This window comes from Puccinia triticina, chromosome 6A (assembly GCF_026914185.1).
Source record: "Puccinia triticina chromosome 6A, complete sequence".
Lineage (NCBI taxonomy): Eukaryota > Fungi > Basidiomycota > Pucciniomycetes > Pucciniales > Pucciniaceae > Puccinia > Puccinia triticina.
Genome location: NC_070563.1, coordinates 7,567,274 through 7,595,186, shown reverse-complemented (window position 1 = coordinate 7,595,186; position 27,913 = coordinate 7,567,274). Strand labels below are relative to the sequence as shown.

The 27,913-nt window shown below is 49.1% G+C and overlaps 10 protein-coding genes across 10 annotated transcripts; 3 read left to right on the top strand and 7 right to left on the bottom strand.

The window, feature by feature from the left end:
• Positions 1-44: 44 nt before the first annotated feature.
• Positions 45-1,957, bottom strand: PtA15_6A871 (uncharacterized protein; the record flags this gene model as incomplete). The annotated part of the gene is made up of 6 exons (XM_053170621.1): positions 45-506; positions 583-758; positions 852-1,032; positions 1,144-1,243; positions 1,341-1,728; positions 1,903-1,957. The coding sequence occupies 6 exons, from the start codon at positions 1,955-1,957 to the stop codon at positions 45-47; spliced, it is 1,362 nt and encodes a 453-aa protein (XP_053021794.1).
• Positions 1,958-2,469: 512 nt separating this feature from the next.
• PtA15_6A870 (uncharacterized protein) lies at positions 2,470-3,473 on the bottom strand (the record flags this gene model as incomplete). The annotated part of the gene is made up of 3 exons (XM_053170620.1): positions 2,470-2,625; positions 2,716-3,237; positions 3,324-3,473. The coding sequence occupies 3 exons, from the start codon at positions 3,471-3,473 to the stop codon at positions 2,470-2,472; spliced, it is 828 nt and encodes a 275-aa protein (XP_053021793.1).
• A 1,432-nt stretch (positions 3,474-4,905) lies between these two features.
• PtA15_6A869 (uncharacterized protein) lies at positions 4,906-9,108 on the bottom strand (the record flags this gene model as incomplete). The annotated part of the gene is made up of 11 exons (XM_053170618.1): positions 4,906-5,354; positions 5,425-5,797; positions 5,882-6,144; positions 6,229-6,487; positions 6,558-6,890; positions 7,002-7,167; positions 7,625-7,787; positions 7,862-7,968; positions 8,028-8,654; positions 8,784-8,934; positions 9,015-9,108. 11 exons carry the CDS (start codon positions 9,106-9,108, stop codon positions 4,906-4,908), a joined length of 2,985 nt encoding a protein of 994 aa, XP_053021792.1.
• A 784-nt stretch (positions 9,109-9,892) lies between these two features.
• PtA15_6A868 (uncharacterized protein) lies at positions 9,893-10,602 on the bottom strand (the record flags this gene model as incomplete). The annotated part of the gene is made up of 5 exons (XM_053170617.1): positions 9,893-9,989; positions 10,108-10,176; positions 10,262-10,299; positions 10,383-10,465; positions 10,521-10,602. 5 exons carry the CDS (start codon positions 10,600-10,602, stop codon positions 9,893-9,895), a joined length of 369 nt encoding a protein of 122 aa, XP_053021791.1.
• A 380-nt stretch (positions 10,603-10,982) lies between these two features.
• PtA15_6A867 (uncharacterized protein) lies at positions 10,983-12,332 on the top strand (the record flags this gene model as incomplete). The annotated part of the gene is made up of 7 exons (XM_053170616.1): positions 10,983-11,143; positions 11,222-11,280; positions 11,371-11,521; positions 11,636-11,703; positions 11,803-11,914; positions 12,018-12,169; positions 12,274-12,332. 7 exons carry the CDS (start codon positions 10,983-10,985, stop codon positions 12,330-12,332), a joined length of 762 nt encoding a protein of 253 aa, XP_053021790.1.
• A 241-nt stretch (positions 12,333-12,573) lies between these two features.
• PtA15_6A866 (uncharacterized protein) lies at positions 12,574-13,452 on the bottom strand (the record flags this gene model as incomplete). The annotated part of the gene is made up of 4 exons (XM_053170615.1): positions 12,574-12,653; positions 12,713-13,105; positions 13,175-13,307; positions 13,381-13,452. The coding sequence occupies 4 exons, from the start codon at positions 13,450-13,452 to the stop codon at positions 12,574-12,576; spliced, it is 678 nt and encodes a 225-aa protein (XP_053021789.1).
• A 104-nt stretch (positions 13,453-13,556) lies between these two features.
• On the top strand, positions 13,557-14,845 carry PtA15_6A865 (uncharacterized protein; the record flags this gene model as incomplete). The annotated part of the gene is made up of 3 exons (XM_053170614.1): positions 13,557-13,808; positions 13,895-14,031; positions 14,461-14,845. 3 exons carry the CDS (start codon positions 13,557-13,559, stop codon positions 14,843-14,845), a joined length of 774 nt encoding a protein of 257 aa, XP_053021788.1.
• Positions 14,846-20,947: 6,102 nt separating this feature from the next.
• PtA15_6A864 (uncharacterized protein) lies at positions 20,948-21,485 on the top strand (the record flags this gene model as incomplete). The annotated part of the gene is made up of 2 exons (XM_053170613.1): positions 20,948-21,011; positions 21,130-21,485. 2 exons carry the CDS (start codon positions 20,948-20,950, stop codon positions 21,483-21,485), a joined length of 420 nt encoding a protein of 139 aa, XP_053021787.1.
• Positions 21,486-24,808: 3,323 nt separating this feature from the next.
• PtA15_6A863 (uncharacterized protein) lies at positions 24,809-25,389 on the bottom strand (the record flags this gene model as incomplete). Its single annotated transcript, XM_053170612.1, has 3 exons — positions 24,809-24,838; positions 24,934-24,984; positions 25,057-25,389. The coding sequence occupies 3 exons, from the start codon at positions 25,387-25,389 to the stop codon at positions 24,809-24,811; spliced, it is 414 nt and encodes a 137-aa protein (XP_053021786.1).
• A 1,399-nt stretch (positions 25,390-26,788) lies between these two features.
• On the bottom strand, positions 26,789-27,674 carry PtA15_6A862 (uncharacterized protein; the record flags this gene model as incomplete). The annotated part of the gene is made up of 2 exons (XM_053170611.1): positions 26,789-27,010; positions 27,090-27,674. 2 exons carry the CDS (start codon positions 27,672-27,674, stop codon positions 26,789-26,791), a joined length of 807 nt encoding a protein of 268 aa, XP_053021785.1.
• Positions 27,675-27,913: the final 239 nt, after the last annotated feature.

The window sequence follows — 27,913 nt, the reverse complement described above, 5'->3', positions numbered from 1 at the left end:
AACGGTAGATGCAGGTTAAACATATCAAGGCTTTACAAGTAAGACTAATGAGTAGAATTGCCAAGGAAATCAAAAACAAATTCAAAGATGCCCATCGTGATAGCTGAGCCAACAAAACTACTGAGTAAGGTAGGCTTTAACCCTTTAAAGAAGCCCATCAACCCAGCCGCCTTAAGAGAGACCTTCAAAATCCGTCTGCGCTGACTCAGTAGACGAGCCTGGGGTGAAGAGGAGGAGGAGGAGGGTGGCGGTTTTCTGATTAAGTCAAGAACCGGGACGAAGAGGCTGAAGAGGCGGTAGAAGCGGGTTTGGGGCAACGTGGGTAAGATCCGGTTCTTTCCCTCGCTGTAGATTTGTTGGGTGATGGGTATAATTGAGGATGAGCAGCTCTTTCCAACTGCTGGTTTGGGTGGGGAAGGCGGGCTTAGATGAGCTAGTGGGGTGGGGTGAGTAGAGCTGGCTTGGTAGGAAGAGGTGACTTTGGTGACTTGTAATCGGGTCTTTATCTGTGAATCACGTCGTAAAAAGAGCGGAATTTAGATCGTTGATGGGGTTTGGTTGAATTAATGGATGGAAACCTACAATGTCGAGTGGGTATGGCAATAGAGCAGAGATCATGCCTGACGAGCCGCCAGCAACCATGTTGACGAGGATTTCTGAAGACCGTGTAGTGGGAGTTGATAATGGGCTTTCGGAGTCGGATGAGGCAAAAGACTGTTGTGAGAAAAGCTGCCGCAAGCCGCCTCGCGTCAGCGCATCTAACAGGAGAAGGTGGAAGAGATCCAGGGTAAGCTTGTAGTTTTTTTTTCCTCTTGGTTTCTTGATCACAGGAGCAATGATCGTATTCTTACAGCTCGTAAAGAAAATTCCACTGCTGAGCGAGTCGCGCAACCCGGTCATAAGGCCGCCTAGATAGAACCCCTGAAATCCGTCCCGACGGTAGATTTTCTTAGCGATCGCGAACGAGCCCGACTTGGAGCCTGTTTCGTGGTTGAGATGCTCGGCCTGGGCGCGACACTTGATGACCTCGATCTGCGATGTTAATCAACCGAATGATTCGTTGGGCTCGATGGAACATGAGAAATGATCCTTTCCCAGCTCGATGGGTTTTCGATCGAAAAAGCTCAGCTAGGAACCACTGACTGGAGTTTGTAGGAGCGCACAGAACCCTCCGGCAATCGCCCCGGATGTGAATACATAGCCTAGATGATTTGGCCGTTCGCGGTCTTGATCAAATGTGTTCCTAGCGAGCAAAATGAATGCCGTTCGTAAGCCCTGGTCATACTTCTCGGCCGGTTTGGAGAAGTTTGAGAGAGAACAGGAGCAAAAACAAAACAAACATGCATTTTCCATAAGTTGCAAAAAAGAAAGAGTCGATGAACGCTAGACCGATGATCGGGGCGGCCGCGCCAGCAAACAAGAATCTGTATCCCTCTTTCTTCCAGAGTCCTCTGAGGCCACTGATGATCGAGTTGGGACTACTAGAGTGATATGACTTCAGATGGCTTGCATCCTGGATGTAGGTGGAGTGAGCGTGAGGGAGGCCAGTCGGTGGGATGGAGTATTGGAGCGCAAGTGTTGCTGGACTGCTCTGGCCGTGGTGGAGTGGGGAGGGCGAACGAGAAAAGAGCAGGGCGTCCAAGCTGACAGGGTGCTGCAGGTTCGGGCTCGGATTCGTTTGCAGTCTGACTTTCAAGACCTCGAGCGGATTAGAAATAACGATGCCGACTGTGCGGGCATTTATGTTCACAAAGATGTTCCGCACGAGTATTTCAATTAAAAAAGAGCGCATTCAATCAGTGAACATCCTGGCAACAAAGATAACGAAAAATGTATTTTGAAAGAAGATGATGGTCATGAGTCGGAAGATATATCAGTTTGAGTTGCAAACCATCTCCTTACCAGCACCACCGACCCAGCCCGCTATGACATCCTTGGTCGTCTCAGACTCGGCCATCCATCAACTCGATCGGCGAAGATATGTAGGCGGACTGGGGCGTGTGCGTGTGCTGGGTGAGGAGAAGGTCGGCGCGTGGCAAGGGCCCTCCGACTCCGAGAGAGATCAACTCGGCAAAAAATGGTGTCCGCAGCAGCCTCGGGTTCCGCATCTTCATCCCTCATGAGGATTTCTGTCGTCTTTGGGTAACACAAGCTGTTCACATGCATAGACTTTTTATTTAGACAAAAGGCTTCATTCAAACACAATATTTAATTCTGAAAGCATATTGGTACATGGTATTTACATACATGTTTAAAAAAACGGAAAAGCACGAAGTTCACAAAATAGGAATATGGGTCGTGTCGCGCCTCTGGTGTGACACGACAAGGGTCAAAACAATAAATAACATCATGAGATCCTTTCAGTTTTTCTCGAGTCGATCGGTATAATCTTGAGGAATCGCTTGATGAGAATGACTGGCAATCTTTATATTAATATATAAACGTTCTTGGGTTGTTCATCAACAGCTTTCACATCGCCATACTGTTTACTGGTGGTGCGGGTTCTTCGCTCGTTTTGGGGTCTTCTTTTTTAGAAGTTTTGTCCGAGTTCTCTGGTGGGGGTATCTTCACCTCGGTGGTGGGCTTAATTGGGATGGGAGTCGGCTCGCCTCCTTTCTTTTGGCCCTGGATCACGGCAAAATTCAAGATAGAAAGTTTAAGAGATCAACTCCAGCGCTCAAGTACTTGGGAAGTCTCTGAACAAAGTGCATTTACCTCTGCTATTTTCTCCAGCTTCTCGTCGACATGGTTCCTGACTTTTGAGGTGAACTCGTCGAATGTCTTGCGGTGCTCCGCTAAACGGTCTTTGATCTTAGGTACATCGAGCGTGATTGGCTGTCCAGCCGGCGGTGGGCTCGCCTTTTTTTCTTCTTTCTTGGGCTTCTCATCTTCAGGTTTGACAGTTGGATTGGTCGGAACTGGCGCGAGTAATTTGTTTCCTGGAGTTGTTATACCGTTGGTCTGAGATTTCGGCAGCTGGGGATCTTCGGTGGTTTTTTCATTGGTCTTTTCGGTGGGATTGCCTGTCTTTCGGGTAGCACCTTCCGTTGGAGAAGCTCCATCGGTTTTCTCGGTGGGATTGCCAGGCTTCTCAGCTTCGTCTTTTTTATCGTTGTTTGTTTTCTTCAGCGCCTCATCTTCTGTGGGATTTTCTGGGGCGTCGGCTCGCTTGATGAGTCCCCTGAGTGAGTTTAATGACGCCCCGGCGGGCATGCCCGCGATGGGAACGTCTCTTTTCTGTTTGACACAAAGGATGAAAATTAAGGATGGTCAATGAAAGATGAATCCCGAACTGACTCTGGTTGTTCTAGCTCTGAGCTGACCTTATGAAGTATTGGATCGATTTTCCCAGAGCTGGGTGGACTTTTTACTTGAGGCGCGCTCTCTTGGCCTTGGTTGATCTGGCCGAGAGGGTACGCCCAGGCTGAAGAAACTAAAACTAATGCGAGGAGGTGTGGTTTCTGGATGTGCATGATGACTGGGTGCGAGAGATAGAGCTTGTAAACCTAAGTGATGTGTGACGATTCTGGAAATTTTCTGATCTTCTCCAGGCAGATGCAGGTCTAAGTTATTTCTCTGTTGTTGATGATGATGATGAAAAGTTATTATTTACAAGTGGGAGGTAATGCGAGAGGATGGGGATGTGGACAACAGCAGCTCAGCTTACGGCGTCTTTTATATCCGGTGGCTCATCTAGGCACTTGGAAAGTTTACGGCCACCTTTGCAACAGCCTAGCAAGTGGACGAGCAGTAGCAGCTACTGTTGTTGGCTGAGAGTGAGATATTCATTATCCATCCGCTGGGCCAACACATTCCGCCTCTGCCTTGATGGCCAGCATACACGGGGTCCATCTTTGACAGCTTTTAATCTGACCTTTGCTTTTGACCGTGTCGTGCTTGCGGCAGAAGCACAGGTCAGTGGCCGCCTTGATGTCAGTGGTCCCCTAATGCCATGCTGATCAGGAGCTTCGGGGCGAAAAAAGAGCCTCTGTGTATCGCCGACTCTGCTACATACTCATCCAGGCCGTCAGAATCAGAAGATCAAGATTCTTGGGTCAAGAAACCAGGATTACTGCAGCATATTTTTCATGGGGATGACAAGTCACGACTGCTGCTGGCAAGGGAAAAAACTGAGTGGCATGATGAAGTGACATCACCACAAATCTACAAATGGGCAGAAATGTTGCACTTAACTGTTCATGGGATGGCATTCCAGGCTGGAAAGGTCCGTACGGCAGACTCTTTGTTTGTTTCTCTAAGCGAGAACATCAGAGCGAGTACCTACTCCAATTACTTGGGTTTGCTACCGTCCCGCACAATGTGACGGGAAGCGACGAGATGGTGATAATTAACCCCTTGGAGGTAAAGCATCCCAAGATTTCCTGAGGCCGACAAACAAACTGCTCGACAGCCCGACAATAGAGCCCTGTTGAATCAAACTGCCACCAACCTTTTCCAACTTGCCCTGCTGCTGAAGCTGGATAGGAGACTCGAGGCTATTCAGAAACTGCTGTGGAGGACTGACGCCTTCAAACATGCAAAAGAAAAAACATTCAAGGAAGATGAAAAATAATCGGATAGAATGATTACATGATAAACAAAGGAGGAACAAGTAGACCCGGGTCCAGGTACCGCCTGCGTTTTTGACTAGAAGCAGACACCCAGACACACCTGGATGGCCAGAAGCAGGTCAGCGGTAATATTTGGCCTTGTAATCTGGCTTCCAAAAGAAATTTATATGCTCAATATAGGTCCATTCATCTATCTATCTATCTATGTTTGAATATTAGTTTACACGACTGTATTGTATGCGAGATTACTTCTATGGATTATTATTTTGTGAAGGTTGACGTCTAATAAAGAATGAATGTGAATTCAGACAAAAAAGGAAATGGTTGAGAAGGATTAGAGTGCGAGGACAAACGCCTCCCAGACCCACCACCTGATCCGATCGATGAGCAGGTCCTGCTCCCATAACTGGTGATCGACCTGACTACGGACCCTGATAGCAAGGGAGTTAGCGAGGGAGCGGGTGTCCAAGACTCTGATGAAGCAGTCGAACTTTTCGGGATTGTTGGTGGTGGGGGTCGGAGGAGGGGGGAGGGGCACGCAATCAATCCCGTCCTCCGTCGGCCGGCCGTCCAGCCCAACAGCCCCATCCCGCGCCCTCGGCCGCTCCCATCTCGCCGACGAGAAACTGGGTCCACTGGCTTGTAACACTTCTACCACCGTGTCTTGCTGGAAGACGTCTGGGTTGGAAACGATGAAATGGATCTCGATGATCGTCTGCGATGGGTCACTGATCATCGGCCGGTCAATCCATCCCAGTCCAACCCAATCATTCCTTTTAACAGCTGTCGAAAGAGCTTGACATCAATCCCCAGATGGCAGATTCGGCGGCCTGGGAGGGGTTGGAATGCTTACGTTCAGGAGAGCTCCAGAAGGTAGAATTATCCCCATCGATTGCTGCGGCATAACTCGAACGGATGGCTTGGCGCTCGCGGGCGATCCACTCGGATCTGCCAGCGGGGTCCAAGGCGCGACCGCGGAGATGGCCGAGGGCATAGCCCGTCGTCCCGAGCTGGTCCTCCCATCCGGCCAGGCCATGGTCAAAGCCTTCGAAGCGGGGCCCACCGCCGGGAGGGAAGGCCTCGATGTTGGTCATCAGGAACAGCCGGTCAGTCCGATCGGCGGCCCGGATCGCGCCCGCATGCGAGTCCGCTTCGTCCAGCTCGGGCAAGTCCCCAAGATGATGGCCGGTCTTGAGCACCTTCGACAACAACTCGACGCCTCGTTGCTGCAAGAATTGTCAGAAAAAAAAACAGGGGCGGGGGACATCAGACGTGGCCAGAGCGCGTGGGGAAAAAAAAAGAAGACCTACGATGTACACCCGGTTGCGTTCGAGCCCCGCCGTGCCATCACTGAACCCACGGTCGGACAGCGGTAAATCGATGATCGCGGGGGCGACGATCACGTGCGCCTTTCGGTTCAGTGAGGTCGTGAAGAAGTTGTCTGCAAGCGCGATTGAATCTGAGGGTAGCGATTGCTCGGAAAGCATCGCGACAAAGTCGCTGACCGCGCTCTTCGTCACAAACGAGCCGTGGCCGAGCCATGCGAAACATGTGTGTAATCTATTAGGCGGGTCTTTAAACAAGCCCCCCCCACAAAAAAATAAATAAGCCGGTTAGCTTTGTCTGACAAAAGAAAAGAAAAGAAAAGAAGACAGACCATTAAAACACCATTCCCAGTTATACATGACTGAGTAGACCGGATCAGCTTGGACGACGACGGCGGACGGGCGTGGAAGGAGAGCCTTGAATTGGGTGTACATGGTTCGAATTGGCTGGACGATGCAATCGTCGTCTTGGAAGTAGCAGTATCGACTTGGGGATTGCAGACAGGCCAGGAACCTGGAAAAGAAGTAATTGTTGGAGGGCGAGTTGTAGATCATTAGTTTATGCCGAGGACATTCCGTGTTTTCGAAGTCCTGTGAGATTTCATGAAGATGTTAGAAGAGGGTGCTACTGAGATAGAGGAGGCTAGTGGAAAAGACTGGCCTTGAAGGACAAGTGCTGGTTGATGTTATTGTTCCAGATGATGATCGATTCGAAGAAGTCGTACTGGCAGAGATGGGCGACGATGACGATGACGTTTTCGGGGCGGTTCCAGTTGAGGATGACGGCGGCGGTGTCTGGGAGGATGTTAGCGCGGGTGGCGGAGGGTCGGAGGGAGAGCTGGCGGGGTCTTTGCCAGCGGCTGGCGAGGCCGAGCGGGTCGTTCTGGGGGGCGGGGTGGGAGAGGAGGGCGAGGGTGAGGAAGGGGGACTGGCGGATCCGGCGGGTCTCGGCGGCGGTGCGGAGGCCGACGCGGAAGCGGGCGGGCCCCCAGTCCTGGCTGTCGAGTGTGCGTTCGCAGGCCCGCCAGAGATCGAGAGAGCCGAGGAGGACGAGGAGGAGGAGGAGGAGGAGGAGGGGCCTGCTGAGCCCGAGACGCGCCTGGACGGCTTCCCAGCCGGAGCGGCGGCGAGGGTCGGCCCGCAGGCTGGGCCGGCGGACGAGCGCGGCGGGCGAGGGGATCCAGAGGAGGGACAGGAGGGACGGCCGGCGGGGCTGGGCGGGGGCGGTGGAGAGATGGCGGCGGGGCGGGTGGCTGGGGGGGTCGGCCCGCCTGAGTGCGGAGTCGGTTGCGCGCCGGAAGCGGTACGGCGGCCGGCCGGGGCTGGGCTGGGTGGGGGTGGGCTTGCTGGGCTGGAAGAGTGGGCGGTCGGGCGAGGGCGAGGGCTCAGGGCTGGTGCTGTTGGGCATGGCTGGCGGGTGGCTGCTGCAGTGGGCGCGAGGCTCAGCAGCGCCCACTCCGCCGAGCAGCAGACAGCCAACAGCCAACAGCCCACTGACACTCCCATGCACGCAACAGACCACTTTGCATGCTTATGTATGTATGTAGTCTCTCCAACGGGCCAAATCGATCAACAAACAAGCTATGACTACGACAACAGCACTGAAAACACATTTGCTTGGTGGGAGAACAGGCTGTGCAGTGAAGACTCGTACAGCCGGATTCGGCGTGTCTTGGAGAAAGGGGTCATATGTATTCGGCAGATGGCAGGGCTGCTTCTAATCCTCACGTCGATGGCTTCGAATCCCTCGTCCCAAGTTTCATCCAAACCAGCTGGCGCCCAGTAGCGATGCAGAGCACATCGGCATCGGGACTCATCGGCTGCCACTCGATGTCGTGCACCCGAGTCCGGACTTGGGTGGGGTGTCCGGGCAGTTGCACGGTTCGGGGTGCTGGACACACGGAGGATCATCAGCCACCACGCACTCTTCTTGATTGGCCCAGGAGGAACAAAACAAAAACTCACATTGGAGAAACGACAGGAAGTAGACCTGGATCGCGCCTGAACCAGAGTTGGATGCATTGGGCGAGGATGTGGAGATCGCAAACATCCGAGGATTGGTAGGACACCAGCTGCAGTCCAAAAGATAGATCAGCATCACTACATAAAAAAAATGTAGATCTGAACGCACCGGAACACATCGGCTACTACGCCTGGTCCCCAGACTTCACCAGCCGCCAAGGGGGTCCCGCCGCGTGTGGAGCGCATATCCCAGACGGCCCAGCGGTTGCCGTTGAGCGCACCAAAGACGTCCGCCTCGTCGACCTTCCAATCGGCCATGCCCAAGCGGTCGCTGGCATGGCCGAGGCTGTAGAGCTTGTTGACGAGCGTGCGGGGCTCGATGAGACAGATGATGATGGGCCGATCGGGCTTGGTCCAGTCGATGACCTTGATGGTCCCGTGGGCGTCGTAGACCATCAGGCGACTCGACGAGCTCGGGTGGAAGCTGATGGTCACCGGCGTGGACTTGAAGGGCCCGATGAGCGTCGGCGAGGGCGGGCATGCCGCCTCCGACGAGTCCCCCACATCCGCCAGGCTCCGCTCCGCGTTCCATATCAGCACGCACTTGTCCGTCGCCGCAGAGCCGAGCACGTTGGCGTAGCCGGGCACCGGGCACCACGCCAGGGACGTGATCCGCCCCGAATGGCCCGAGTTGCCCTGTCCAAAGCTCTGGATCCGAGTCTTTTGCGGCTGGCTATCCGTCGCTGCATGATACGACAGCAGGCGCAGGCTTTGGTCCGTACAGGCTATCAACAGGCTTGAAAAAAAAAAAAAAAAAAAAAAAAAAAAAAGAAAAGAAAAGAAAGAAAGATGGCATCAGCACGGACGCCCCCTCCCAAAAGAAAACCACTCATGAAATCATATGCCCACATCGGGTAGGGCGCACTCGATTCGTGTGGTTACATTCTTGCCATCCTCCGCCATCACCGTCGGGCCCCAGCTGATGTGAGTGACCCGGCGGCCGAGTCGGAAAGTAGTGACCAAGGAGGGTGTATGGTCCTGATCGAGACGCAGGATTTGGAGCGAAGTGGAAGTACCTGGGTGGGTTGAGGAGGAGGAAGAAGAAGAAACGCGTGTCAGTGCGGGCCATCAGCAAGGGTCGAATTAACGTATTTACCTGCGGCGACCAGATCTGGCGAGCTCGTGCTCCATTTGACCCGATAGACCTCATCGACGCCGAACGAATAACTCGAGAGGAGCGTGTCACTCATCGTAGCTATCCTCCGTTCCGATTGACTGATATGTATTTATCTTAATCTGGACTTCTTCGATAACCTGACGAGGCGCTGTATGTACTGTGGAGGGCCAAGGGATTCGGGGGCTGATAACCTGTGACAGCTTCGAGCTGTGTAAGCCAGCCGCCAGGACGCCGTGAGCCAACTGTCCAGGAGGATGGAAAGGCTGCAGTTTTAGTCACAATCAACGTTATTCTGTCTACATACAGTCCTTTGATGCCATTCTCCATGGCCGCTCCTCTAGGGAAGCCCTACACTGAGAGGACATGATCACCCGCGTGATTATCCCAGCTTTCAATTGGACTAGTCATGCAATTTGATCGTAGGGTGATGCAGTAAGAGGACCGACTAGTTATTACTCATATCAAAAGGAAGAAGAAAAGAAAAGAAACAATACAGAGAAAACATAAGAAAGGAAAAGAGAGCAGCAAGTCGATGAGAAAGTGCTGGGTCGTTTATTTTTATCTACACATGGAATTGCCCTGGAAAGCTTTGGTATTCAGGATCAGTGCGATAATCAATCCATATAGTCCAATAACCTCTGTGTAGGGGTGAAAAATAATGATTTCCAAAAGTTCCATCATGAGCGATCCGGCTTGAGGGTACTGTTGGAGAATGAATCAAGAGGAGCTCACCGGCGAAAATAAGCATGAGGACCATGGAGACAAACATGCGCGACTGAAAAAGAAATGCACGTGCGCACTGCCAAGTTTCGAGGGTGGTCATCAGCAGGCTGGCTTGAAGCTCATGAGTGAGAGGATTAGGAGCTTACTGCGTCACCGATGAGGCCGATGGCGTGGCCGGCCGCCAGTCCGGTCATCCCGCACGACAAACCCGCAGCCAGATGAATGAACCCGCTGTCACAGAGAGAGAGAGAGAGAGCGAAGAATAAAACTCTGGGCTGGTTAGCTGGACGGTTCTACCTTTCTTGAGCGAGAGGAGCAGTGCAGACGAGAGAAAAGCTGTGACTCAAACGCGAAGAGTGAATACGGTTTGCGGGCATCCATGCCGCCGATGATGAGAACTGAGACGACTAATCCGTAACTTAAAACGCGCTTAACGATGATCAGGGTCAGAGGGATGAGAGATGCGTAGATGCGACCACCTGTAAGACCAAAGCATGACCTACACCGCAATGATTCCGGCCATGACCACGGGAATAAGGGACTTGGAATGGGTTGAGAGGCGGGCACTTCAGCATCGCCGTCTCATCTCGTGTTCGGATCTAGGACCCAACAAGCCTGGCTCACTTTCATTACGGCGTCTGGTTTCATGATGCCTAGCCCAGTTATCCCGATACCTGCTTTGGCCGTTCCATATGCTGCACCAATAGCTAAGAAAGATAAGAAAAATTGGAGTTAGCAGAGCCTCTTATTGCAAAAACAAACAAACAGTCAAGCGTGTGAAGGTTGCATCGTACTGGAGAAAATCATCTGCGTGGGAACAGGCCGGCGTGAATTTTTCGACCATTTCGTTTAATTTTTTGCATGTTGGAAGTGATTCAAAAGAATAAGGCAGGGGAGATGGTCAGTGAAATTCTGGACATTTTCCGGTGAGAGGGAGGTGCTCGATGACTTACGGATGACGCCACGCCGGCGAATCCAAAGAACGGGGCTTGAGAGGGGAGGTTTTACAAAGTAGATCAGCAAGTGGCAGGCCCTAGCTGATTCCGTTCCGCCGTTCTTACCATATACTGGACAGACCTCGAGAGACATTGTGGATGGATTGTGTGTGTGTTTGTGTGGTTGTGGTTCGTCAAGTGCCCGGGATGAGGTCGATCGGCGAGTGGACTAGGAGTCGCTCGAATTGGAGTCGGCCCGGTGGAGGGACTCCATAGGCTCACCAGGCCAATGGCGAGCACTCCGGGTCTCCGGCTGACACACAACCCACCAGCACCACACCAGATGGCCGACTCCCATCCACTCCAATCGACCTACAACAGCCAGCCGAGCTCCTCGAAAACAACCGACGCCCACCTGCCCTCGTCCACCTCGGCTAGCACGCTGACCGAGTTGAGTGATCGAGCACACATGCCCCCCAGAAACTGTTCCCCATCCACAGACTAAACCCGGCTCCGCTTCTGCCACAGTGGTTTCGCTCACGCCGCTCTCAAGAAATTCAAGCTGGTCTTCTTGGGCGAGCAGTCGGGTGAGGGGTGTGATACATACATCGAATCTGAAACCCCTTCGATACATAACCTAACAAAGATGCTTCATGATTGGCTATATGCACACACAGTCGGCAAGACGTCGCTCATCACTCGGTTCATGTACGACACCTTTGACAACACCTATCAGGCGACGATCGGCATCGACTTCCTGAGCAAAACGATGTACCTTGAAGACCGGACCGTTCGATTACAACTCTGGGATACAGCTGGTCAGGAGAGGTACCCCGAAAAAACACAATCCCCTTGAAGAGCTTCTCTCCCATCTTTGGAAAAAAATCACTTTGCTTAATTTCTCCCTCTGTATCTTCTGCCCTTTTTCACTAAACATTATAGGTTCCGCTCACTGATACCTTCGTATATTCGTGACTCGTCAGTAGCCGTGGTGGTCTATGATGTCACTAGTACCTCGCAGTTCTACTATCTACCTGTCCACAACCAACCCATCCAGTAATCAAATGGCTCGCAATACTGACTTGCACCCCTATCATTTTTCTGTCCAGACCGAGCATCCTTTATTAACACTTCTCGATGGGTTGATGACGTACGGGCTGAGCGGGGAAATGATGTGATCATTGTCCTGGTGGGCAACAAGACAGATCTAGGTGACAAACGGTGAGTGAAACACACAAAAAAAAAGACTTTTGGGAATGAGTTTGTTTTTATTGCTGTTGTTGGATGGAAAGGGTCCCGATGACTTATCTGATCGTCGATCTAGTCAAGTCTCCACAGAGGAAGCCGAGCGTAAATCGAAGGAACTCGACGTGATGTTCATCGAAACCTCTGCCAAGGCTGGCCATAACGTCAAGACCCTCTTCAAGAAAATTGCACAGGCCCTGCCCGGAATGGATAGCACATCTCAGGCCAACAGCCCTGCAAACCAGAGTCTGTCTCCCTTCTCTCTTTCTCTCTCTCCCTCTAAGCCCCTCATAACAGACTCACTCAATTTCATCTCACCCGTCTTCTCCCCGCAGCAATCGATGTTTCGGTCTCTCCGACCACAAATGATCAACAGGCCGGCTGTGCTTGTTAATCCCGTCTGGTCCTCTTGTTTTTTTTTCCTTCTCCCCTTTTGCCCTGAGTACTCATTGGGTCTTCGGCGCGAAACTGGTCAATATGTGAGCCCGATCACAGGGAGAAAGCCCTGATCTGCCTGGAATTCTCCGGTGGCAGATTCTTAGCCATGTGAATTACATTCGGCGATGCTCGGCTGCACTTGGGAACATCTTCGAGCATGGGCTGCGGAGAGGTTTACACCGGTACCCTCATTCCACTCATGTCAATTGCGACAGCAGCTCAACCCGATGGTCCAAGATCTGAGCCAAGGCTGTTTTGATCTCTTTGTGAAGAGAATCTTTCAAAATAGCTAAATATCAGTTGGGCAGACAATAGAGTATGAGATTTTCGACATACCTGCCTCGAGAAGGGCTCGATCATATTCCTCTTGGGCAGCATTTACGTCGGCTTGTAGTCGTTCGAATTCCAACGCATCCCCGTCGTCCTCGTCCCCGGCTTCGAAGGGCTTAGCCGGCTCATCAGTCTCCGTCTTTGACGTCTGATTCTCGGTTTCGAGCTCGGCTCGATTGGGGTTCGGCGGCTGGGGTGTGGGCGAAGTGGCTGTTGTTGATTTGGGTTTCTGAGTGGCTTGGGGTTCGGATGAGGAAGAGTTTTGGGCAGTGTTGGATGGAAGGTGGGTATCAAGATTGGTAGGGTTCGAGTGATTGTCGTGTGGAGGTAGGATCGAGATTAGGTATTCGATCTGCTTAGCTTTCCGCAGAAAGTCTTGTACCAGTTCTTCGCAATTTTCTAAATGCGGGAGAGATACGCTATTCAGATGTAGTCGTCGTTAAGAATGAGTGAGACGAATTGAGTTACGGGTAAGAGATTCGGGCGTTGGCTGGGTTCCTTCTGGACCGATGGCTTGAGTGATCGGGATGTCGGGGTTGAGCTGTTTGAAGTCGGCCTTTCGGGAAAGGAAGCTAAGCGTGCTATACATGATTGTGACGAGCTGGACAGATCGAGAAAGGAGTATTTGGTTAGTGTGGATGCTATCTTGTTTTGTTCAAACAGGGGCGGCTTACATTGTCGATTCCGTCCTGGAGCTGAGTGATCCTGTCCATATTCCTAGACAGTTCAGCGTCGTGAGAAGTCATTCGGTTGCCACCCAGGCGGAAAGGGAGTGTCAGCCCTTCTGCCCTTGAAGTCCGGTGCTGGTCTGCTGGAGTGGTTGAATGCGAACGGAGGTGGTCGATGCGAGATGAATATCAATGTAGCCTCCAACCAGCCGGCCTCCCCATCGCCGGCCCGAAACAACCACCCGTCCCGAACCCCGGGTTACAGACAAGCCCAGGCCCCAGACAAAACGACAACCTCTTTGCGTCCGTCTCCAACACATTTCTTCTCTTTCGATCAGGAAAGAAAATCCACAGAAAATCACCGCCGCCAGCCGCTCTCCTGCGGCTGCCACTCCCAATCATCCCAAAGACATCGAAAGGAGTCCTCACGCCTCGTAGGTCACTCCATCGCCTGCGGTCGTATCTCCAACCACCTGCTCATCTTATTTACCGCCTCATCTTAATATAATTACGAACGTAGTTCCTCCAGTTGATTTGGCTGGGCGCGCCCTCGGCGCCAAATTGGCTCCGACAACCTGAGAGCCTCACAAGAACATCCTCGTGTTTGTCTCAAGCTCTCAACTGGATATACAGAAGCCACCCCTTGGCTGCGATGATGTACGTATCTGCAGCCCGGCTAAACCCTCCTCAGCCTCGGTGTGCGAGCTTTTTCTGGCCAGCCGCGCTGTCACACTGCAGGCTGGGACTACTACCTGAATTCCGTCGAGGAAAAGATGGATGAAGGTGAAAGAAACCGTGCAGAGAAATATATTCTAATCATGTCGAACGACTCGAGAGAAAATGGAACAGATCACAGGTACATACTTATATGTAACTAACAAAGCCAGCACACTTTCTGCAAAGAGTGATTGGGATTCGGGAAATCTAATCAAGAAGAAAATCGCGTCATCTTGAGTCAACATGGATGAGGCTTATCCAATTTCATAGGAGCCGAGCAAAGTCCGTTGATGTCGTAATAACTGACTGAACCAGAGAGCCACTTGTCATGTCATCTCTGCGACATTCACGGCAACACTACTTAACCAGGCCAGTCCATCTCCGCTCCGAGATGCTTCTCACCAACCCCATCGAAACAACTCTGCTAGCTGCCCATAAATTCATCAACAGGCTCTATCTCATGATGCAACTGTCTCTTCTCATCTATGCTTTCCTAGTCTTGCTGCGCGTTGGTGGCTCTCCGACCCCCAACACTGCATTAACGCCTCGCGGATCATCAACCCACTCGGCCCGCGACGACAGCAGAGTCTCCACCTACGATGATGGCGCTGTAGACAGACAGAATCCCGGCAGCAACCCCGGCGGCGGCCCCGGCGCTGGACAAGAACCCGAACCTGGCAATGGCCGCCGCAAAAACAGAGACAGGGACGACAATCATGGTCGTGATGGTGATTGCGGGTCACATTGCCCCTGAACGCACCAGGCAGCATTGTTTTCCACTATCCAGGTGGGTTGCGCTTTCTTGTTCCGAAATGACAAATCTCAAACTGACCCATCACTTTGCTTGGCGTATTGTATTTCGCCTAAATGCTGCACAGTTTGAGCACGCATTTGCAGGATAAGCTACACTTTGTGTTTTTTTGGATTTAACAATGCTTTCCACCACCATGTCCTACTCTTCTCAATTCACACCTGCTGTTTCGACTGGCCGGACTGGTTTTATTCTTCAAAACAATTAGTAGTGTTTCTCTTCAGCCTGGGTTTCCATCTCAAAATCAGTCATCTCATATTTATACCTTACCTTAGTTCTCTTCATCCTGGTCTATCTTCCAACAAGACAAACCAGCTCTTGTGCTCTTTGCATACTCTTTTTTAGTCCAAATTGAAGTTTTAAAGGCTTGAGATTCCGAAAAACTTCTAGAAACTGCCATCAGTTGACATGTGGCATACTCCAGCGTTACTGCCATTTTAACTCCACATGAATCAATTAAATTATTCACTTTCATGCACTGTCACTGTGCAATGTGCACAGTGACAGTGCATTTATGGTGTTCAAAGTTGGTTTGCATAATTTTATTTTTATGTATGCATGAATCATAAAATCATAAAAATAGGGGGTTGAGAAATCAACTCCCATAAATTTAAAAATCAACTCCCAAATGCAATTTACGTTGCGCAGACCGCCTCGGGACGTCTTTCCTGGGTCCTCGCGACCGCGTTGTGACCCGGGGGCGTTTTTGTAAATGTTCAATGAAGTGATAAGACGAGACTGTAAATCTGTAAATGTTCAATGAAGTGAAAAGAATTGTGTGTTATGGGATTTGAACCCATGACCTTCTACATTCATGAGAGCTGCTCTAATACCACTGAGCTAAACACACATTGGTCTTACAGGTAACTGTTGGATGATACAATGATAAGGCTCAGCCACAAATATTGGGCATGAAGCACATATTCCATCAATTCCAACAGTTTTGGGAGTTGGAATTGTAATTCCACAATCCCAAACGGGAGTCGGGATTTTAATTTTACAAAAAATCCCAGAAAATAGAGAAATATTTATATCTCCTCACTGGAGCACCCAAACGCTCCCAAAATTTTACAGAAATCTAGATACACTGTCTAGAAATTATTTTGAGATTTAAAGCAGTAGAAACCATCAGGAAGGCCTTGTGGAACAGGGGGGTTAATTTGCCGGATTTCCTACAAAGGGAAACCCCCGAAACCTTATCTATGGTTCTCCAAATGGCCCCAATTTTTTTATGCCACAAGAATACACTCTTTAAAACATATGCTGAGCTTCACGGCATTAGCACACCTCAGGGAAACTTTGTGTAGCCGGGGGCTGATTTGGCGGATTTCCTACTAAGGCAAACCCCCAAAACCTTATCTATGGTGCTCCAAATGGCCCCAATTTTTTTGTGCCACATGAATAAACTCTTTAAAAGATATGCTGAGCTTCACAGAATTAGCACACCTCACAAAAACCTTGTGTAGCGGGGGGGTGATTTGGCGGATTTCCTACTAAGGCAAACCCCCAAACCCTTATCTGCAGTGCTCCAAACGGCATCAAATTCTTTCTGCCTGAAGAATACACTCTTCAAAACATATGTTAAGCTTCACGGCATTAGAACTTCCCAGGGAGACCCTGTGTAGCCGGGGGGCGGATTTGGCCTACTAAGGCAAACCCCCAAAACCTTATCTACGGTGCTCCAAACGGCCCCAAAATTTTTTCTGCCATAAGAATACACTCTCTAGAAAATATTTCAAGCTCCAAGGAGGTATTACACATCAGGAACACCTTCTATTGACCGTGGTGTAGTGTAATGCAGCGCAAATGCACTATTTTTTGGTGTAGCGTTAGCGCAATTGCGTGTATCTGCGCTAACGCTACTCTAAAAGCTGAAATGGCTTTTCAACCTGTGCGCGTACCCTTAGCGCAGATGCGCACATTTGCGCTAACGCTACACTAAAAAATAGCACATCTGCGCTGCGCTACGCTACACCACGGTCAATAGAAGGTGTTCCTGATGTGTAATACCTCCTTGGAGCTTGAAATACTTTCTAGAGAGTGTATTCTCATGGCAGAGAAAATTGGGGCCGTTTGGAGCACCGTAGATAAGGTTTTGGGGGTTTGCCTTAGTAGGAAATCCGCCAAATCTGCCCCCTGGCTACACAGGGTCTCCCTAAGGAGTGCTAATGCTGTGAAGCTTAAAATATGTATCAAAGAGTTTATTCTTCTGGCAGAAAAATTTGGGGCCGTTTGGAGCACCATAGATAAGGTTTTGGGGGTTTGCTTAGTAGGAAATCCGCCAAATCACCCCCCGGATACACAAGGTGTCCCTGAGGTGTGCTAATGCCTTGAAGCTCAGCATATGTTTTAAAGAGTGTATTCTTGTGGCATAAAAAAATTGGGACCATTTGGAGCACCATAGATAAGGTTTTGGGGGTTTGCCTTAGTAGGAAATCCGCCAAATTAACCCCCCTGTTCCTCAAGGCCTTCCTGATGGTTTCTACTGCTGTAAATCTCAAAATAATTTCTAGACAGTGTATCTAGATTTCTGTAAAAGTTTGGGAGCGTTTGGGTGCTCCAGTGAGGAGATATACATATTTCTCTATTTTATGGGATTTTTGTAAATTTAAAATCCCGACTCCCGTTTGGGATTGCGGAATTACAATTCCAACTCCCGAAACGCCCCCAGGTCAAAATGCGGTCGCGAGGACCCGGGAAAGACGTCCCAAGGCGGTCCGCACAACGTAAATTGCATTTGGGAGTTGATTTTTTAATGATTTATGCATGCATAAAATTATGCAAACCAACTTTGAACACCATAATTGCAGGTTGATTGAAATAAACTTTGAGAAAGGCTTGAGTATCACCTCAATCTTCCTTTGAGTTGCTACATCTCAAATGCTGGAAGTTTCTAGAGTTTTTAGTGCTGCTTCTCTTTTCATTTCTCTTTGAGCCAAGGTCTGCTTGAGAAGTAGAGGAAATAATATTGGAAAGCTGATCCTCAATTTTGATTTTTGGCTTTCATCACATTCATCATTGAGGACAGTTCCTCAACTAGATAAGAATGAGTAACAACCTCTATTTCCAGGGAAATCAGCTGCACTCAGGGCTGAAACGGTGGAAAACCGCTGCGCTGAGTGCTGAAAAGTGGTGATTTTTTTTCACTTCTGCACATCTTGTGGTTGCTCCAAGTTCAAGTTTGGACTCCGCAGCACACAAAATGCAGAAGTTCTCTGCGCTCTCACCACTATTCTAATCAAAAGGAGGCTTGGTGGGCCCAAGCCCCGCAGTGCTCTGCACTAGAAACACTTTTTGCAGCAAAAAGGGGATGGCTAAAAGTAAATAAAAGCACCCCCAGATGCTGCACTATTTTGCAGCAAAAGCAAGGAAAAAACACTTTGCTACCTGAGGATCAAAATCTGTGAAGTGGTTCTTTTGCTGCACTGAAACTGAAAACAGTGCCTTTCCGCTGAAACTATTGCTTTTTGGCGCCAGGAAAAGCAAATGGCCATTGCACTGCACTTTTTTGGCGCTTTTGTCAGTGGAGCAAAGCTGATGTGGTGTTGCTGGGAGTCAATTAGTCCTCAGCTAAAATTTTGTATGTAATGCAACAGCTTTGATAAGTACACCACAATGGAGAGTGTGTCTTGAAAGCCATTTCAGAGCATTCAAGTTCTGGGCCAGCAGTTGGGCTGCAATGACCTCAGGTGGTGCAGAAATGTGAAAAATCAAAAGTTTTTTCTATACCATATATTTACTCACCCTAGGCCTCAATATACCATCAAATGAACCTCAGAAATGGATTCTAAAGCACCTTTAACCCCTAGTCACCACTGGAAGCAATGGTGCAACAAATCCAATACATGTATTGTATATGCATATATGTTGTATTGGATTTCTTGGCAAATACAAAATGACTTAGTGTATTTGTATTGTATTGCCCCCCCAATACAATACAATACTGTCCAAATAAAATGTATTGACCAAGCCAATCCAAAAGATATTACATATGAGGGGGGCAATACAAAATGCAAAAATACAGCCTATTGTATTGGATGAGCAATACAATACAAATACAATGTATATGCAATACAATATGATGCAATACAGGGGAATACAAATACATGTATTGGATTTGTTGCAGCGTTGCTGGAAGCATCACTGGGTCCCCTCTGGATTGCAAGTTACACCTTTTTGGATCCCACTGGACACCTACCGCATGTTCAACATACCCAGTCACCAACCTGTCACAAGTCACAAGTCAAGGATCACAGCATTATGCTTATACACATCACAGGATACAAACATAAATCTCCCCATCAGACTACATTCATTACATAGTATCAAGTACTCTTCTATTTTTATATTATGACATCATTCTACACTGACTTTGCAGCCTCAGACTTAATTTACGCACTCTCTGCAACCACCTGTCAGCTTATGCATCCTACTGTCACTTTAAGCAGACTTCATGTGTCAGCCTGTATGTAACTAACCGTGTCTGAGAGGGTTGTTACTATCAAGATGATGGTGTAAGATGCCAAGGATGGGCCAATGGGTTTGTGGTAAGACCTGTAAAAGGTTTCACTCTATCAGTAATCTTGACTGAGAGGCTTGCTCAATTAAGGCGCATCCAGATCAACACAGAGTGTTAATAGGCATCCAAGGAATAACTCAACTTGGGTTCGTGGTTTTACCTATAGAAAGGTAAGGGTAATCAAGAGTTGAGAGTATTCCTGAATTGAATGATGGGTGAGAATGAAAGCACTGTTTAACTATAGTATGGGTTAAACTTTGCTGTAATAATATTCTGAGGGATAAACAGTCCTGAGGGGCGTGTTTATATAGAGGGGAAAGAGCAGGAGGGAATATGAGGCGCTGGGAGGCGCTTCAGGACCAGGGGGGAACTGGAAGCGCTCAAGGGAAGCAGATCCTCATGAGGATCAACATTGGAAATGATCAGGGCAGTGTAATGATCAGTACTGATCCTGGATCAGTAGCTGTGCACACTAGCTGATCATAACCAATCATTGATTCCATTCAGTGCTCTTTGAATTGGATTACATCATGTATTGTTTATGTAATTATATCATAACCAATATATTATTTAAATGGGGACTGAGGTGTAACAGGGATAAATGAGTGATACCTGTCTTGGGTATTTCACGTGTACAGTAATATTACAATGTATTGTAATCTTACTGTTGCACGTAACTTTACTCTCATAACAACAGTACATTATGGTAACTGTATTTAACTATGGTTATCTGTAATGTAATGTATAACAGGAGTACATTCCTAAGCCTGTATCAAATGATATACATATGTAATAAAGGTGTAAAAGGAATGTACTATATGTAATGTGAACAATTGCAGGTACTTGGTACGTGTAAGGTACTGTGACATGTACTCTGTGGCTGACATCATGCGGCCCTACTGCATTCTTCTGACATCATTTATGTACCCCTGACATATTATGGCATCACTTGTATCTACTCACACTAGCTAAAATACCTCAAACCCCTGTTCAGGCCAGCTAAAATACCTCAAACAGGGGCTCCCTTGTAGCTAAAATCCCTCACATTGGTCTATATAAGGAGCTCTCTCCCCCCCAGTTGCCAGCTCCCCAGCTCAGTAGTCCCCAGTTATTTACATACCACCCTCACACTTAACATCACAACAACCCTTATATTTGCAAATAACCACTGAACTCACTCTCAACTCTCACATACCTGTCATTGAACAACTTCATCTGGAACTAGAACATACCCATCACTTGATTTACAACTTTCCAAGCTTACCTTGGTGGGTCTTGTTATCTGATAGCAGAAGGGCAGAGTTTTGCAGCTCCATCATCCCCTTCACCATTCAGCAAAAGGGTTTTACATCCACTTTTGAGTCTTACAGCGGTCTACATACTGGGAATTTTTTGGAAAATGTGTGCGCTGTACTCACATTGTCATCCCCTGCAGGGTTGAACTTAAGTGCGTCTGTGCCCCTGTTTGTTGCTTGCCGTAGTTGGCACTGCTCAGCCTTGAGCCCAGTGGTAGCCACTTGCCAGCCATGAGCAACAGCCCCTCCACCTTGACCTTGCCCTCCCAGCCACTCTTCCAGCTCACGCCGCCCAGCAACCCCACCACCACCCAGCCCATCCCCATCCCCGGCCCTCCCAGCCAGCCGCCGTACCGCTTCCGGCGCACAACCAACTTGGCACTCAGGCAGGCTGACCTGCACACCCCGCCCAGCCACCATCTCTCCACCTCCCCCACCCATCTCACCCAGCCCCGCCAGCAGTCCCTCCTGTCCCTCCTCTGGATCCCCACGCCCCCTTCCCCGGCCCACCATGCTTGCTGACTGTTGCCGCCCCTCCGTCTGGGAAGCCATCCATGTGCGTCTTGGGCTCAGCAGGCCCCTCCTCCTCATCCCCCTTGGCCCCCTTGATCTCTGGCGAGCCTGCAAGCGCACACTTGACAGCCAGAACTGGGGCCCGCCCGCTTCCGTGTCGGTCTCCGCACTGCCGCCAAGACCCCTCAAATCCACAAATCCCCCTTCCTCACTCTCACCCATCTCACCATCCTTGCCCACCCCGCCCCCAGAATGACCTGCTTGGCCTTGCCAGCTGCTGGCAAAGACCCCCTCAACTCAACCTGCTCCCCTCCAACACTTGCGCCTTGTAATATTGCATGTCAACTGGCAGCAGTTTCTTGAGTTTTTTTCACAGTGTAGTGAAAAAAGTAAATCCACCCAAACTGCTCTTTTTATGCAATGCAATGCGAAATTGTACTTTGTGCCATTGGTTTCTTTAATTAACGTTGGTTGGAAAAGAAGGAAAAAAGTTACAAGAAATTCAATTTGGGTTTTTTTTACACCAGATCATGGATTTTTATTCTGATGGTCAACAAGGGAACCCCACAAACAGAAACTTTTAAAAAATAAATATGATACCTATAAGTTCAAAATCAAAATTCTGAATAGACTATGATGACAGCAATATGCAGGCCATCACCCATGTTGAAAAAAAGTAAGGCTTTCTGAGATTGTGGGTTGTAGTGCAGAAATAGGGTGCTCTACACTAAAATGATTTTCTGCTCTCAAACCAAAAGGCTGACATTGCCTGCAGGTCCCTCTGCCAATGGTAGTGGGATTGCACATGCCGCCTGTGCCCCTCTACTCTGGGTACAAGGGACTTCTGTCACGTTCAGCAATCTGAGTGTCAAACAATGCCAGCCGTGTACACTCCTAGCTTAACAAAGCCACTCAAATGGAGGTCTGGGGGACCTGCGTAGAGCGCTCTCCATACAGCAAGCCACCCACCTACACTCAGAGAATTTGCATTTGTTCACTTAATTTCCTGGTCAAGTGAGCCCAGGTTTGTGGGAAGGTTAGCTGACCAAGGCTATTTTGAGTGGGCAGATGCATTCAATGACTTCCTTTCAAGTCTGAGAGCCTCCCAGATCTCAATCTACACACCCAAACACTAGATTGCAGTGAAAAGAATTTTTTACCTAAGCCTGTAGTTCATTGATTTTATGTGCACTGTTTTTTGTTTTGGTAGGTGTCTTAATTTAGGAATTAGAGGGGCATCTAGAGCTCTCTAAATGCCAACGGGAAGTCATCCATTCTTTGGGTCAGCTCCGGGACTGAAGTCAGAAATGCCCTAGCCTGAGGCTAAATTTCAGGTTTTGGCTAGCTAGATTTAGCAAGCCAAAACCTGAAATCAAGGCTGAGACTTGTTGACCCGGGGTTAGTCCAGACCAATGCAATTGCCGGCCGGGTTAAGTTCCCAAAAATCATCAACTCAACCTGACAAATGTGAATGCTCTCAGTGTGCCAACTTTGTGCATTTTTTCATTTTCCCCGCAGTTGACTGTGAAAAGGCAGGGAGTCACAGGTCTGGGCTAAGAGGAGGGTTGAGAGTGCAACTTGCATCAAAAAATAGGAAAAGATGTCCAGAGTTTCATTAATGTTGGAATAATCCGCGCGCACGCGCTCGCCAGAGCTCCTGCTCACACTTGACCATTCACTTGCCTCTCATCCGCCCAAACTATCCGCTCAACAACCTCCTCAAACACAACAACATCCTCAAACTCGTCTCAACCTTCAGTCGACTAACTCGTCTCATCCTCAAACATGTCTCAGCCACAAGCTTCAACCACAATCCAGCCGCCAACAACAGAAACCACAAGTCGGCCACTCTCAAGATGACTATAAAAGACCTCCTTCCCTCGACTCAACTTCTCCCTCAGCAGACTTCATCAACTCCGAACTTGACTCACATTCAGCCTCAACTGCTCGGCCTCCGCTCCATCTCAACCTCAAAAACTCCACCAACATTCCCGTCCTCAATCTCTCCATTCGACTTCGACTCTTCCCTTCCTTCTTTCTCTACACACTTTCCCTGTTCTCTCTCATAATCCAATCCAATTGTCACCGACATCACCTCGAATCATCGTCTTCGACTCAACCTCTCATCCTTGTTGCTCCGATCTACTCACTTGAATTCATCAATTGGCTTCTTCCAATTTGGTGAGAAAATACAACAACAACTCCTCAAAAATCAACAGCTCTTCTCGTCACCGTCAACCTAACCTTTTTGTTTGCCTTTTTGTTCTTTCCAATAGCGTTTACTATTCTTCCTTGTTTGATCTAATCTACCTCAGTCTGTCTGTCTTGATCCCATCTAAAACCCACTCCTATCGCGGTATGCCTCTCTCATCTAAAAATTGATCTTGTCACTCCACCGTTAATCTAACTTTGTATTGCTTTAGTCCTGGTTCTAGTTTCAATAATAAAAACTGCTTTTCTTCAATTAAGAAGATGGATGGGGGATAAAAACATATGCAGAGAGGAGACCTTGCATTAATTTCGAACAACTCGAGAGAAAATTGAGTAGATTGCAGGTATAAGTAACAAAACCAGCACGCTTGCTGCAAAGCGTGATTCTTCTGATCAAGAAAAAAGGTGTCATCTTGAGTCAACATGGGTGGGGCTTATCCCATTTCTTAGGAGCGGAGCAAAATCCGTTGATGTTTGAATAACTGAACCAGAGAGCGACTTGTGATGTCATTCATGTGATTATATTTGTGGGATGAACGACGAAATCACTCGTGCTCAACAGCTTCTGGGAATCTTCAGCAGGCTGGACTAGCCAAGGGCCAGACCCTCGTTGCGGTGGAATGCTCAAAGACCAGTGTGGAAGCACGCACGCATAGCTGTCTTGAGAGTGCCCCGGCACCTTCGCGTCCGACTCCGCCAATCTTTGTGCGCGCTGGTCACTACCAAGTAGCCACTCCGCGCTTCAACGCCGTACGCGGCTTTCCCCGAGTCTCCCCAGCGTCCCGAAAACTTCGGCCCCTCCGAATCAGTCTTTGCATGCGTTCAAGCCAGGACGCGTCCACGAGCGCCGGCATGGACAAACTTCCCAAAGCTTTTGTGGTAGAAAAAGCCAATGAGCCGCTCAAGGAATTAGACGCAATAAGGCAGAGCGCAGATATTACCATCAAGGCGATACATGTCCCGAAATCCGGCGACGTGTTTTTCTTTTCCATCTGTTTTCCTCCAGTGGGTGTGCTCGGGGTGGGCCGAAAGAGGGGTAACCGGACTGTGCGCCGTGCAGCTGCACGTGAATGTAAGTGGACTTTGGGTACTCGTTACACTAGCCAAGAACTCTATTCATTGATTAATCATTTGTAAAAAAAGTTGAAGGAATAATGATAAGTGAAGAATACATAGGTCTAAAGAAAATTAAAGAAACAAATCTCAAGGCCCAGGGCAAAAAATAGGCTATGAATCTAGAAGGGAGAATGGATGTGGATAATTGAAACGATGATTAGAAAAAATGTGACATGTGGGAGGTAGCAACAATTAATCGTCCTGTGTGTTTCTTCATCTCGAGTGCAATAGCCGGATCAGCTTGTCCCAGACTTATTCCCCACATCCGGTGGTATCAGACCACTAGAAAGAAAGAAAAAAAAAGAAAAAAATGATCAATGAAACGATAAAAGGTGATGACTCTCGGTATCCTCTTATTAGAGAAATGTCGGACTTACACCCCACCATACCGGATGACCCCATGATGGCGTAGATCCAGGTGCACATGGCTAATAAAAAGACAGCCCAAGCATCAGTTTCCCGTTATATTTCCAGAGAGAAAAAAAGATAGGTTAACTGACCTCCGATCCTCCGGGGGAATAGGCGGGTTGGGCTTGCAAGCCGGCAGTTTTGAAGCGAGATGGAGGTGCTTGTAAGTCAGCAGTCTTAATATTAGTGGCCTTCAACTCTGTCTCGGGAGAGATAGACGTGATGCTCCCTGTGGCGGACGCCTGGAGATCAGATTGAGGGCCGGACTCGGGCTGCGATTGGCCAGTCTGGTCCAGAGACCCCTCTGGTTGTCCTTGTGACCCGGCGCCTTGTTGGTACGCGCCTGGATGCCTTTGCTGATCTTGCATTTGCTGGAGATACTGCAACCGACGTTGCTCCTGTTCGCGCATGATGGCCTGTCTCATGTTGTTACCCTTCAAGATCAAATGGAAAACAAAATAAATCTAACTGGATGACGATGTTGGAAGCTAAGTATGCCAAGAAAAATGAATCCTACCTGGGGCTATTGTGGTAGAACAACCAAGGATCAGGGAAAAGGAGGGGAAAAGTAGAGCGCAGTTGAAGACAGCAGATCAGTGACCATGAGTAGACTCGAAAGGAAGTAATGGGCACGAGAAGAACTCCTCCTTCCCTTCACAACAAAAACGGAGAATTAAAGCCATGCTGCTTACATAGTTATAACCACCTCCTTGAGAGGGATGATACCCGTTTCGATAGCCATTATTATTATTGTAGTTATCATTGTTGGGATAGTTGGCCCAAGGAGGAGAATATGACCCGCTGGGTTGTTGAGGGTACGAAGACTGGGAAGCGGAGATACTGGAGTCCATCTTTCTGTTTCTCTGATGGGTTGGCTACTTGATAATGTCAGACTTATGGGGACACAGCGTGCAGCAGAGGAACAAAAGTTGGGAGATGCTGAAGATGCAGACAAAGATGGATTGCTGTCGGTCAACTAACCAAGGCAACAAGAGGGGATTTATACCTGATACAACTAACATGCGGGACAACACTAAAGAAACCAGATAGACGACCTGGAAGAGCGAACTGAAACTAAGGCGTAGGGGACTAAAGCCAGCCGGAGTCAACTTGAGCCCGGCGGTTGTAGCTCCTCAGAGTGATTGCCAACCTGGGCTGGGCTGACTGCACTCAAGTCGCTCGAACCAGAGGCCTGGTGTGGCTGGCCTGAGGTTGGGAGAGCAATGCTAGTATGTAGTACACATTAGGGACTTCGGTATATACTTCTTTCGACCTGCTCGATTCGGGCGCCGGTCAATTCATTTGAATTAAAATTTCCTTAAAATGCAAACCGTTATTCAGCGGTCCTTGTGTTTCTTGTACATGGCATCATTCTTTTGTGCAATTTCAGATGGTCTATTCAATTAGGATTCTGAGCGTTTGGATTAGTTGCTCCCTTTGATGCCTTCTTCTTGCATCTCTCCTTATCCCCTTTCACCTGGTCACGATATGGCCCTTTCGCAACGTCTTTAGCATCTTCAATTTACTCTAGCAACTATCCAGTAGCTTGTAGGAAATGATGATTGTTCAATGAGGTGCAGTATGAGTGAGGTTGATACAACAGCTTGATGATGACAGCAAAACTTGGTCGACTCCAAAGTACATACAGAATCCTTTGTAAATACATCGCAACCTAGAATCCTAGTGAGTTTGGGACCGAAAACGGCAGAGTACTCGGGTGTCTAATCATGAGTGTTGAATGAGGCTGACAGCCAGCCAAGATGACGTCTAGAAGAGTCTAGAGACTCACTGACAGAGAAGGGTGCGGTCGGTTGGTTGGCTGGATCATGGTAGTTTGATGTTCCGACCAGTCAGCCAGACTTCTTCGCCGTCTTCAACGACGTCGCCCCAGGATGCTGAGCACTGATCAGTAATGGTATGTAGTTGGTTTCCTGAGCGTATCGTGAACAATTGCAAGTCTGACGTAGAACAGCTGTGAGAATGCGACAGGAGGTCATGCTTGAACGTGGTGATGACTAGGTCGAATACCTTTCCAACAACCGTTTTCTGTGGTGAGTTTCAAAAGAAAGACACAGATGTGAGCATTAAAAATGAGTAGATTCTGGGTGCACCAACGAAAACTCACCTTGTCAAACCAAATCGCTTTTGGCTCGGAGGCTAACGTACGTTGCTCGTCCCATGACAAGTGCTGTGAATCACCAGTAGCCACAGCACAGCCCAGACGACCATACCATCGACAATCAAGTGGAACAGCACTATCCTTTTTCTGAGGATTGCCACTGACAGCTTGCCGTTTCAACAAGATCAATTTCAAAGCTGGACTAAGCTCCTTGGCTGGCCGAGTAGGTTGACGCTCCCTCTGTGATGTGAGGGGGAATCGAGCGGCCAGGATTTCTTTGGCCTTCGGGTTCCGGTCCTCTTTAACGGTTGGGGCGGGTAGGGGCGTGTGGTCGTTTACGAGAGCACGCACAGGATCGCCATTCGAGCCAGTCGAGGTGCTTCCTTGCTCTCGGGGTGTCGAGCGCAATAAGACTTCAGGGAGCGAACAGTCATGGTGAAAGACGTGGGCGTGTTCTTTGCAAAAGGCGAGATGACAGTGGGGGCAGACGAGGGGTAGGAAGTCCAGCGTGTGGCAGTCGGCTTTGGCGCAATGTTTTCCAGAATTAAACGCATCGTTTTCCGAGGAGTCTGGCTTGTTCTGATCGGACATTGTTCTTGGTATCTGGGTCAATGTGGAACTGGCGGTGAGAATGGACCATCCGGACGCTCCAGGGGCGAGACCATCGGGTTTATAAGTCGTGGTGGCGGTCCAGAGGCCGCGTACTCAGCCGCGTCGCCACAGCCACGATGTGCGCGTGAGCAAACGTGGCAACTGCACATCCCTCCTTGGAAGGGGCAGACTAAAACGGGGGTTCACGTTACACCGACATAATCGCTTGTGGTGATTAC